The 13,124-nt window shown below is 46.5% G+C and overlaps 1 protein-coding gene across 1 annotated transcript in view; it reads left to right on the top strand.

Annotated features, from left to right (window-relative positions):
* Positions 1-12,450: 12,450 nt before the first annotated feature.
* The window catches only part of LOC123960318 (extensin-like), a 1,043-nt gene continuing 369 nt past the window's right edge, over positions 12,451-13,124 (top strand). Inside the window, exon 1 of the mRNA XM_046035004.1 lies at positions 12,451-13,114. Coding sequence (XP_045890960.1) covers positions 12,451-13,114 — 664 coding nt within the window. The remainder of the gene's footprint in view (positions 13,115-13,124) is intronic.

The raw sequence follows: 13,124 nt of genomic DNA, 5'->3' as shown, positions 1-13,124 counted from the left end.
GTGTTATTTTTTCATTTTTTACATATCAAATGTCTGAAACCAAAATAGGAATAAAATATACATAATGACCCCGTGGTGCAATCCAAATTAAATTATGTTTGTATAATTATAAGGGATGTGTCACATTTTTTAAATGATCAAATAGTTGTTAAATTATAGATTATAATACTTTGTGCCTATCTTGTCTTAAAAAATGTATTTTTCTTTGTTATTGTCATTTTAGAGCCAAGGAGAGTGAGAGAGAGAGAGACACACACACACACACACACCCACACACACACAATACATCCACATTTATGAATGCTTCAAGTAAGGAGTATTACAGGATGCAGAGAGTTGAAAGGGGCTGACCAAGGCTGATATATAGAGCTCAATTCTTAATGCTGGGGATGACAGAGGACTGAGTTGTTAGGGTGATGCAAATGGATATATTGTGTTTAGTAGTTCGCTCTGCCAACCTTGTGATGAATAATAAAGTTTTATTCATTTTCTCCATCTCTGGTTCCATGTGATGAAACCTCACACTGACGTTTCCAATTTCTTCTTTATGATAGGATACATGCAGGTGTCAGGGATGTCCAGAAAAAAATGGGGGAGGGGTGTTGCTCAGAGCTGTGACGGTAGCTTTTTCCTGGGTATCATGTGAGGAACCAGAGGCATGCAGCAACATTTCCATAAAGCCAGCTTAGTGGCTCTCTCAACTTGTCAGAAACCATATTAAAACTGACACCATGGAAACAACGTATTATATTAAAACTGTAAAAATAAATTAAAACTATACTATCTTAAAAACCAATAATAGCAGTCTTTGTTCAACCACTTCCATCTTCACTTGGTCACAAAGATGTTCAACATCTTTGCTCTTTCTCTCTGATCAGATGGGGCCATATTATACAGATATTACTTTCATTCAGAAAGGTTACCGTGGAAACAAGGCTATTACTTAATCTTGCGGCATTTTGAGCCACACCAGGCTGCCCCTGTAATTACTCAATTTCAACAATTCCATCCATTGCTCTTGTTCAGCTGTGATTTGAATAATTGTACAGTGAACCATTTCTGAGCCCAGTGGAGCGCCTTGGATACGGTTATGGGTCATTGTGATTAAGAGATAGTGAGTAATTGTGGGAGCTTTTGGAGTCAATTGAGGTTGATAGCATTGGCCATCACTGGCCATCTGTCTCTTTCGCTGAATCGACACATTTGTTATAATAGACATCAGGGAATCATAAGGTTATATAGTATGGTTGGTCTGTAGCAGTTATTTGGATGGAGCAATTCAGCAGGCTGAAATTCTATCTAATAGGGGCACTGACATGTGCTATTATATAGAGACTAACTGTCTTGGTCCTTTTGTAGGCTTTTCCGACATGTCCACAATCGTATTACTAAAGCCTAAAATTGAAACTTTCAACGTAATAAAACACCAAATCTGTCTCTCTCCTGCACACACAGTTCCACACATGCACAGACAGAGGGAAGAAAGAAACACACTATATAGATTTGTTATTTGGGGTGGTTGTCTCATAAAGTCTTAGATCACAATGTGATGAAGTGAACCAAGACAACAGCAAGCAGCAGCATTTCATTACATTTCATTTACAACTGCCGCTCCATCAGCGTGCCTTTATGGGCCCCAGTACTCCTTTTTTTTGTGGCTTTGTTATGGCATACGTTTTTGTGTGTGTACATGTGTGTGTGTCAACAGCTCACATTTCAGAGGCCGCCTGCATTTACAGTAACTTCTGATGACAATGCTGTGGTACACAAATTACATACGCATTTTTTCCCCCAACCCTCCCCACAGGAATAACAATTTGTTTCGCCCAACATAAACACAATGCCATAATAAGGGCTCATTATGAGGCGACCAGATTCATTTTGTCTGTAACAGGAGAAAATGCTCGGGAGATTTAACATGACAGCTCCTTTACAAGGGTAAACATTTTCCTTTGATGCATTGTTGAATTTTTACATGTGGTATGTTTCAATATCAATGGCATTTTATTGAGTTATTGGGTGAGATGAGAGTCATTAAGCACTTGATTCTGTTCCTATGGTTACATCTTAGATCAGTCTTACACTGGGTGATGTAGTGACCCAAGGAATTTGTGACGTGTTTGTCTTCTATATTACACAGATGCACTGCATGTATGGCTTGTTAGGTGACTTATTATAGAACTGTGATGTGACAAGAATCCAAGTAACCCAGATATAGAGAGTGTTAAATGCTCTCAGTAGTCTTGGAGGTCTTTAGTCGATGAAAATCAAAGAAACTGGCACTTTCCTTTTGCAACCCCTCTGTGCCTTTGTCTTCCTCTAAGCCCTTGGTAGTCCTCGGCAGACAAGAGCAAGAGGCCGCTTGCTGTTAATGCTCTTCAGCGGAGAATTTATTTTAGCAGGGATACAGTGCATCATGCCAAAGGGAAGACTTCCTGACCCACAATCCGCTTAAGCCTCGACCAAGGGCACAGTGAGTTACTGCTCCCCACAGCATGGTGTCATGGAGAGAAGCATGGAGGAGCAGAGGTCTGGGGAACAGCGAGGCGCATGGCAATCGATTTCTCCTTAGGGGAAGCCAACACAGACACTGTTGTCGCCTTACTGATTCCTCTCTTCCACCTCTCTCTGCCCTCTATCTCTTTCTCTTCACTCTCAATCTATATATTTATCCTCTCTTTCGTCTCTCTTTCTGGCTCTTTCTCACCTTCCTCAGACCCACCTGCCAGCCTCAGATCTGGAGGGGTTACTCCACAGTATCTGCTACCTCAAATCCAACAGCACTGAGCCTTGTGACTCTGGCCTCACCCAGCCCTAATTAAACACAATTAGATAAATCCCATGGACTCCTGCGTAATCCTCTGGACTGCAGCAGGAGCAATTGAGAGCACAAGCAAGAGAGATAGCCGAGGGAAAGAGGGAGTCTTGGCAGGAGAAGGGACAGTACATCCCTGCAGAACAAAGCCAAGCAGAGCGTCTAATGTATCAAACACATGGATTAGCGGTTAGCTGGGGGAGCTGGGGTTGAGCGAGAGCCTGTGGTTTCCAGCTTTCTTGGAGGCTGACTTGGCCCTGTGAGAGACAGGGGGGCCCTGGTTAGTCTTGTGGGAGGCCGAAAATCCATTTCTGAATGTGTAAATTGACAACTGTATAAAGATATGTAAATACATCATAATTCTATCGAGGAGGATTTATTTTTGTTTGAAAAGACAGGTGCCGAGATCATTAGTTTTCCACATTCATGTAACCAGAATCCCATGATGAAACATGGAAAAAAGTAAAGACTGAGAAATAAGGTAGGACTGCAGATTTACTCCATGCTGAAGAGAGGCATACTTCTTCTTTCATGTTCAGTGAAAAGTAATAGTTACACATTACTCCTTTTAGTAGTAGTAGGATAGAAGGATAAAGTAGGAAAAAATATCATCTCTCTACAATTCATGACTAAACAAAGCCCCAGCAGAGATGCTTTTGGATGGGCATTTAGAAACAACTATGGTATTCAGACCAATTTGATAACAAATTGTTCACATGAAACAGTAACTGTGAGCCTGCTTCTTACGATCATCTTCTCACCTCTCCTATTGTGTTACGAAGCCTGCAATATTTTCATAACCGTGGAAAGATAATCTCGCACTTGACTCCCAGTATTGAGTCATTTCACCAGACCCACTTTTGGCCATGTATTATTCACGGGTATTCAAGCCCCACTCTGGCCCAGGGAGGAAGTGCTCTCTCCCAGTCTCCGTCACAGGATATCAGCCTCTAATTCATTATTCAACATGCTGGAGCAAGGCCACTCAGTCTAACTCAGTGAGATTCTGCCCGGACAGGAGAGGATAGCGTCGGACTACAGAGGCTGGTCTAAGGCCTTCACTGATTTCCCTCTCCCTTTCAAGATGGACAAATGGATGGATGGATGGATGGAGTTGCATTCTATCTGGGTTTCAGATCTTTTAACATAATTTATGCTGTGTGTTGCCTAGCAATCATAGTTGTTTACTCACCTGATGAAGACAATGATGATGCCATTAGTGACTGATGATAATGATGATGCAGCTGTGGCTGCTGCTGCTAAAAATGAAGCGATGATGGCAATGATAATAATACTAATGACAGAAATATTAAACAGCGAAAAACTGTATAATTAATATATACAAAGTTTTTCATCTTACTGTGTCTTTGTATCTTGTGCGTATGCAAAATAATTTCAGTGTGAAGACAAAAAGACGTTTAGACTGAAGTTTCAATTTTTAGTACTGTCCTTTATAATGTTCAGGTGTCACACTGGAATTGAGCAACATATATTCCCCCCAGTGTGCTTTATTCATTTGATGTTTGTTTTAGGAGGGAAGTGGTGATGATACTGTTGCAGGTTGTACTGATATGCTAAAAGTAATTTCCCCAAGCCTTTATGTTGGATTTTACAAACATATTTTTTATACAAAAATCATTCGTTCACTTCATTCGGGCTTACTAATCCAACAATCTGATAGTTCAACAATGGCTATAAAGTGAAAAATTACAGGCTTTGTAGGGGAACCTCATATCAATCACACAGATAAAGACAAAGACTTCTGAAGTAGAAACTGGAAGACGTTTGAAATATTGTGCTGTGATATCATATTGAGTTTGTGCCAGGAGAACAAAAATGTTCACATTTACTGTAAATAAACTCTATGTTGGATCATCAACCAATCAAGTAAAAGGACCATCAGACACATCCTGTACATGGTATGGCATACATTCTTCAGAAAAGTAAACAACATTTTCCTTTCAGAAACATGCTATAAAACCAATTCCTGAGATGCAGTATCTCTTTTCAGCACATTTAACGTTGTTAAACAATTACACTGCCTGATCTTACAGTGGATTTTCTAAACAATGATGTTCTCTATTCTGTCTTTCTACTCTTTTGATATTAAACTACTTTCTCACTGTCAAGCAAAAGCACCATGAAAAAGCAATAACACAATAAAGAGACAGTAGTCAGACTCGTTGGTAGATGGATGCACACTTTTCTACATCCATACAATATGGATAAATGTAAATAAATAATGGGCATAACATTAATTAAAAGCATTAACACCCTCAAACTAAAAGTTTCAAATCCAAATGTGTAGTTGTGAGGTAGGGAAAAGTGGCTGAGAGGTCACATTTTAGGGCTTGGAAGAAGATCAATCAGTGTAAATTAGGTCAGTGCCATCGAGGTCCCGGGAGGTGGACGGCAGCAGGGAGAGTTTCTGGTTTTGGGTCATCTGTGCCCCTGACAGAGCTAGCTATACCAGTGGGCAAACAACAGACCACCATCAATTTCCATGATTTCTCCCTGAGATTTTCCTCTCTTGCTTTTTTATAGAGCTTTGCTCCAGTGCATCGCCATCATCCGTCATTCATCCTTGGTATCTCTCACTTCCCTTTCTCATTTCCCTTTCCGTCCTATTATAATCACCCTCTCCATATTTTAATCACTCTCCACTAAAACCATTAAACCTCCTTTGTCCTTTGTTGGAACAATAAATTAAGTAAATTAAAAAATACATCAATCCATTTCATTCATTTTCGGACAGATTTCCAGATCTGAGTCATGGTGGGATAGCCTGGATGTTTTTCTCAGCTATGCTCCCAGCTCTTTCAATGGGATACTGGAGTGTTCCTAAGCTATAAAAAGAGGGTATATAAAAACATTAAAGGAAAGAAATGACTTTATATGCATCTAGTATTGCATTTCAGAAGCATTTTGTTTTTTTTTTGCTGAGATTCTCTTTACATAAATCAAATGTTCTCGGGGGAAAAGAAAAAAACAATGTATCTGTGGCTGGTACAGGTCTGTGATTAGTCCAGCCAATCATTCCAGCCTACCTGCCTGTCTACTTTTCTAGCAAAATTTAAATTGGAATGTTTAGGAAATCTAAACTATGATGATATTGTAGTTATTGTGCATATTTTTGCACACAAATATTGTGTAAATCTGTCAAAATCTGTGTTAGTGAGCACTTCTCCTTTGCTGAGATAATCCATCCACTTCACAGGTGTGGCATATCAAGATGCTGATCAGACAGCATCGGTATTGCACTTAGGCTGGCCACAATAAAAGGCCAGACTCCAGACTCCAACACAAACTCCCAAAAAAACCCATGCAAGGATAAAAAACAACAACAAAATTTTAGATGCTGGAGCCCGTCAGGCCAAACAAGAATCAACGTCATGTTTTGAGTAAAAACACAGTCAACATTATGTCTGTGAAGATTCTCAGTCATCCAGCTCATAGTTATCCAAAGAAGGTTAAATTCAAGGGCAACTGGACTTGGTTGAAGATACTAGAAGTCGTTTCATCCTTCATCCAAGGGACTTCTTCAGTTCTGACTGACTGGTGGAGAAACTAAGCTATTTAACCTCAGTGGGGTCGTTTGTCAGGGTCGTCGATACCGCTGGCTCGTTAATGTTCCTGGCTGTTGTAATCATCCATCCATCCATCGTCAACCGCTTATCCTGCGTACAGGGTCGCGGGGGCTGGAGCCAATCCCAGCTCTGGCTGTTGTAACGACAGTCGTTATTGTCGTTAGATGGCTTCCTTGACACCTCTTTCAAACCATCCATCTTCTCTGTCTAAAATATGCACCTGGTGGTCCTCAAACAAGTGTCCTCTGTCCTTCAGATGTAAGTAGACTGCAGGGTCTTGACCTGAGGAGTGCAGGTCTGTGCATTCCTCACTACATTGAATCACAATGTTGTTGCGTTTGACCTTCTTTTCCTCATCCCCTGTAGTTTTGTTCTTCCTGGATCTTGTGGCTGTTTTCATAAAGGTCCATTTATGGTATCCACAGGCTGTAAGTGCCCCCTTCAGGTGTTTATGTTCCTTCTCTCTGGGTTGGGCGCTTTTTGGTATGTTTTCTCTGTGGTGCACACAACATCCCTGTGTTTTTTAAACCCAAGAACATGGTAAGACAGATGCTGGTACACCCCAAAGACCGCACCCCCAAGCACAAGAAAAGCAATCTAGTGTATGCGGTCCAATGTAGTGAGGAATGCACAGACCTGTATATTGGGGAGACTAAACAACCACTACACAAATGCATGGCTCAACACAGAAGGGCCAACTCCTCAGGTCAAGACTCTGCAGTCTTACATCTAAAGGACAGAGGACACTCGTTTGAAGACCACCAGATGCACATTTTATTGGCCTCAGGTGAGGATGCCAACGATGGTCGTTCAGTCTTGGCCTCGGGTAGTCCTAGCGAAAATAACGACTGTCGTTACAACAGCCAGAAACACTAACGAACCAGCAGTATCGATGATCCTGACAAACAATCCCACTGAGGTTAAATAGAATCAGAATCAGAATCAGAAGGAGCTTTATTGCCAAATAGTATTTTACAGATACGAGGAATTTGCTGTGGTGATAAGGTGCTACACGTAGACAAACATACAGTCAACATAAATAAATGTAGAAATATATAAATATGGAATGGAAGAACAACGTTGCAGATATATACATGTGCATTATTCTGGGTCTGTGCCGTACAGAAGTAACACAACGGAAGAGAATATTATGTACATATAAATATATAAACTGACAACATAAAAATATACAACAACAAAGGTCAACAATCAACAACAAATATGTGCGACGTGCCAGGTCTGTGCCCGACACGAGATGAAACAGTATTTACAAGTCCAGAAGAGAAGGAAGATTGCAGCCAATCACCTTCTCTGTAGAGCGAATGATACGCTGCAGCCTGCCCTTGTCCCTGGCAGTGGCAGCAGCATACCAGATGGTGATGGAGGAGGTGAGGATGGACTCAATGATGGCGGTGTAGAAGTGCACCATCATTGTCTTTGGCAGGCTGAACTTCTTCAGCTGCCGCAGGAAGTACATCCTCTGCTGGGCCTTCTTGGTGAGGGAGGTGATGTTCAGCTCCCACTTGAGGTCCTGGGAGATGAAGGTGCCCAGGATGCGGAAGGAGTCCACAGTGGTGACTGGGGAGTCACACAGGATGATGGGGGAGGGTGGGGCTGTGCTCTTTCTTAAGTGCACGGCCATCTCCACGGTCTTCAGAGTGTTGAGCTCCAGACTGTTCTGGCTGCACCAGGTCACCAGATGGTCGATCTCCCACCTGTAGGCAGACTCATCCCCACCTGCGATGAGCCCATGAGGGTGGTGTCATCTGCAAATTTCAGGAGCTTGACAGACTGGTGACTGGAGGTGCAGCTGTTGGTGTACAGGGAGAAGGGGGGAAAGAACGCAGCCTTGAGGGGAACCGGTGCTGATGGTCCTGGAATCAGATACATGTTTTCCCAGCTTCACGTGCTGCTTCCTGTCCGTCAGGAAGTCAGTGATCCACCTACAGGTGGAGTCAGACACGTTCAGCTGAGAGAGCTTGTCCTGCAGCAGGCCGGGATGATGGTGTTAAAAGTAGAGCTGAAATCCACAAACAGGATTCTGGCATAGGTTCCTGGGAATCCAGGTGCTGGAGGATGTAGTGAAGGGCCATGTTTACTGCATCATCTACAGACCTGTTGGCTCTGTAGGTGAACTGCAGGGGGTCCAGGAGTGGGTCTGTAATGAATTTTAGGTGGGACAACACAAGGCGTTCAAAGGACTTCATAACCACAGAGGTCAGGGCGACGGGTCTGTAGTCGTTTAGTCCAGTGGTCCTTAGTTTCTTGGGGACAGGGATGATAGTGGAGGCTTTGAAGCAGGCTGGCACATGACATGTCTCCAGTGAGGTGTTAAGAATGTCTGTAAAGTCCGGCCCAGCTGCTTTGCAGGGTTTCTGCCTCCTGAAAAGACCGTTGACTTCCCTCTCTGTGATGGAGAGAGGAGGGGAGGGGGTGGAGCTGGCCAGCTCTGAGGAGGGAGGGGAAGAAATGGTGGACTGAGGCTGAAGCTGAGCGGAGGAGTCAAAGGCTTAGTTTCCCTACCAGTCAGTCAGAACTGAAGAAGTCCTTTGGATGAGGGATGAAACGTCTACTATCTTCAACCAAGTCCAGTTGCCTTTGAATTTAACCTTCTTTGGATAAAAGTAAACATTAGAAAGGCTTGAGTCGCAAAGTGACCTTTGCTTTGTTTTGGAACCGACAAAACCTACAGAGTTGGCTTTCATCCTATTGGACAGGTAAACTAAAATTACTGCAAAGCATGTGAAATATATTGTGATATCGTGATTTAGCTGGCTCATGTAAACTCGGGGGCTAATGCTGAGCTTTCCACATTACTTCACCAGCAAACGCGACCCATATTACTATACTGTATACCAACAGTATTATGTCAAAATGTTGATTTTAGCCTGCAAGAAATGTAATGGTAAAATGCAAATGTGGAGCGATATAATTTGCTTTTATTATGCAAGGCATGGGCAGCCAGCTAACGTTAGCATGGATCTGCCACAGTTTGCTTCGTAATGTTCAATTTTGATTATTGTCGTTTTACTGATACTCAGGTACTCTTCTCCACCGTGTCAGTGGCTATAACTTATGTGACCCACATAATATATAACAATGCAACATAATCCCGCAGGACAACACCACAGTGGAAGACCTTTTTTATTTATTTTTTTTTTTAAAACCTGTCCTGCCCAGCAGCCTGGTATAGAGTATGATGACCTGGATACCATATTGTACCAGACAGATTTTACTTTAACAAGAGAGTATTAATATACTCCTTTGTCTGTTTTATTATTTATTTAATTATGTATTGATTTGTCACCGGGCCGGACAGGGGGGCAGACACGGGGATGGGGGGCCACAAACAGACAGCACAGAGAAAGGACAAGACCTGTAAGAGAAGGGGGATGGAAGGTGGGGACAACAGGGAAAAGCAGTGGGAAACACCAATTGCAGAAAGCAACGAAACCTGCAATTGAACAGAGAGGGGGGTTTGGGGAGGAGAAAAACAACAACAAACAAACACAAACAATAAAAATAATAATAATATTAAAAGACAACCAGCCGAACAGCAGCAATAAACAGCTGACATAGTATGACAACTAAGAGAAAAATGAAAACAAGAAACAGTCCAGCACACTAAATAAGCAACACAGTACAGCCATGAGAGCTGGAATAATAACAATTAATTTAAATAAGTAACTGAAAGAAAAGCATCAGGAATAATTCTACCAGGGACAACCTAAATTTTTTTGTGTCTATGTGTGAGACTGTGTGTGTCTGTGTGCGTGTGGGTGAATGGGTCTGTATGTGTGTGTGTACATGTGTGTGCGCATAAGCCTGTTAAAGAATGTAGTTGTTAGTGAGAGTGGGATGCTACGACTGTGCCACACTTACCCCAGCAACAGGCAGGCAAGAACCCCAGTAGCCAATAGGGGTGGGAGAAAGAAAAAATAAATAAAAAAATCAGTCAAAAAAAACAAGGACTCCCAGATGCACCGCGATGCAAATGCGGAAGACCCCGACCCAAATGCCAGTTGACAACGTAATGCCGACGGAACGCAAGAAGCGTAACCCGCGGAAGAGCAGCGCCCGGACCGACCGCGGCGCGCACACAACATAGACCAGTGCTCCCCAGTGCCCCACCGCCGCGCAGTGAACAACCAAAACGCCCAAATGCCACGCAATCATCAACACCAATGCACAAGTGACGAGCCCAACGCGCACACTGCGCGAGCACGGCGACACCCAATGCCCAGCAGCCCCCTGCGAATCCTGCGTGTGAGGTCTGGGAAACGAGAGAGAGCAAGCAGAATAACATGACAGCGAAAGCCAGCGAAGAGAAACACCAGCAGCAAGTCCCAGCCCGGCAGCAAATGCGCTGCACAGGTCACCGTGCACCTGCCAATAAAAGTCCGCCGTCCCCCCAACCGCTGGAAAAAAACTAAGGCCGCCGGCGCCAGCCGACATCCCCCATGCCCAGCACGCCCCCCAGCCGCCGTGCAACACCAGCCAAACCAACAACGAGGCAAAATCAACCAGCTCAGCTGCATGCCACCAGCCAGCAACCCACCCACCCGTCAAGGGCCGAGAACTCCAGGCACAAGCCCAGACCAAACCGGAGCACAGCCCTGCCCCACACCCACACTGCACATCCCGAAAACTAACTATATACCTCAGTATCCAGAGGGGTCCAACAACTGGCCGACAGAGAAATGGGGAAGCATGGAGCTGAGGCCAACGAAGCAAAACAGGGACGCAAACTGGTCCCTCCAAGCCAACGAGGAAATGCCTCCCCCGGACTCCAATGCACAAACTAAACGCCCAGCAGCAGCCAACCGGATCAACCCGCGCAGAGACCCCCACCTCCAGAAGCCAGGGCACCCCGCGACCCCCTAAAGCGCAAAGGACCCCAGACCGCATGTCCCGGGGGAAGCTGTACCCCGCCCCAAGGAAGAACAGCAGAAAGCCGTGCCGGGAAGCTCCCTGCCGCCAGGGAGCGATAACGCGGGAGAACCAGGCCAACGGTCCCCCAGCCCAGCCAGAGGCATCCCTCCCCAGAGTGCAGGCAGTGCCAGCAGCCCCCGAGGCCGATCTCTGGACGGGGGCCCAGCACCCCCAGTCAAGCACCCCCAAGGAGGAGCACCAAAACCTACCCCGACAACACTGGTCATGCGCCCCACAGACTCCCAAATGCCCCCACTGCGAGAGAGCTGGCAGGGGGAAGCAGCGGGAGCCCCACCCCTGCCGAAGAGGGCCCAGGCGAGGAGAGGAGACAACGGGCCCCCAGGCCCAAGGACACACCACCCGCCCAGAAATGAGCAAAAGCCACAAGCCCGAGTCCCCAGATCCCTAGGTCAAGAGCGGGCCCCCACGCCAGGGGAGCCCTGACCCCCCCAGCCCACCCCAGATCAGGCAAGGCCGTCACCAACCCCATAGCACCCCCGATGCCCGGGGCTCCAGGGGCAGGACACGAGGCCAATGAGAATCTCCCCCACTCCTTCAACCCCTCTGCCTGCCTCTGTAAATGTATTGTTTTGTGTTGGATGCATGTCATGGATTGTGAAGTGTTGTATGGTGGAGTAAAGATAAGATGTGTGGTAACTAAGGTGCAGTTAAAATTGGAGGGTAGTTGTGACACAGGCACCCCACAACTGTCAGGTAGTGGGGCCTCCCATCGTGCCCCTCCCACCCCTCAAGCCCTCTGTATCTAATGTGTAATTAAAATTGAGGGGCGGGCAGTGGGGGAGGAAGAAGGGCGAGGCCGCAATAAAGCAGCCCCCCCCACCTCACCGTTGCACTTCGAGCACCACCAGGCCAAACCCCCCCCCCCCCCCACAAGGGAGCAGGTCCGGAGCAGCAAGGACCCCGCCCAGACCCGAAGGTCCACCCACACCCAGGAGGCAATGTCACTCAGGCCAGGTCAGAAGACCCCCACCCCCGCGCCCTTTCCTCCCTAGCAGCGAAGCATCCCACACACACACCCCCGCCGTCCCCAAAGAAAAGAGACAGCAATCACCCCGCGACAGCAGCAACAGCCCCTCAGCCCTAGGGAGTCAGCAGATGCACCCAGCCCCCAGGACTCAACACGACCACAGTCCAGAGGGCCGCAACGCGACCGCAAAGCAACCATCGACACACCCCAAAGCACAATCCCTCCCCACACAGGATCCTCGCACAACCACCAAGCATCCAGTCCGGGCACTGAAATCCAGAGGAGACACTCCCCAACCAGATCAACCAACCCACCCCGTCAACCCCTTCTTCCCGGTCCCCCACCCCTCCAACAACCAGTCGCCAGACCCCTCAGGGAACCGAAATACAATTATCAGGATGCACAGCATGCACACAGGACAGAGCCGCACACCAGCCCGGTCCAGGCCTGCACCTGATGCCTCCAACCGCCCCCATCCCCCCCACGCAGCCAGGGAGACCACAGACCCCCACCCACGGCTACACCGTGACCCACACCGCACGTTCACCACCGGACCGAAACCCACCACAAGCATCCCCCCCCGCCAACCCCCACTGCCATGCCCGCCTCCCGCCCCCTCCCCCCAACCCGGACCCACACACAGGACCCACAGAGAGGCAGCCAAGCACCGAGCGCCACCACATCCGCACAGCGCGCGAGTCAAAATCACCACCCGCGCACCGATACCAACAACCGCGCAACACCCAAGCAGAGTGGCTACCCACCCCGCAGCAGCGGCACGCCAAATACAGGGCAAACACCG

Source organism: Micropterus dolomieu, linkage group LG21 (assembly GCF_021292245.1).
Source record: "Micropterus dolomieu isolate WLL.071019.BEF.003 ecotype Adirondacks linkage group LG21, ASM2129224v1, whole genome shotgun sequence".
NCBI classification, from domain to species: domain Eukaryota; kingdom Metazoa; phylum Chordata; class Actinopteri; order Centrarchiformes; family Centrarchidae; genus Micropterus; species Micropterus dolomieu.
This window is presented reverse-complemented; position numbering and strand designations above follow the sequence as displayed.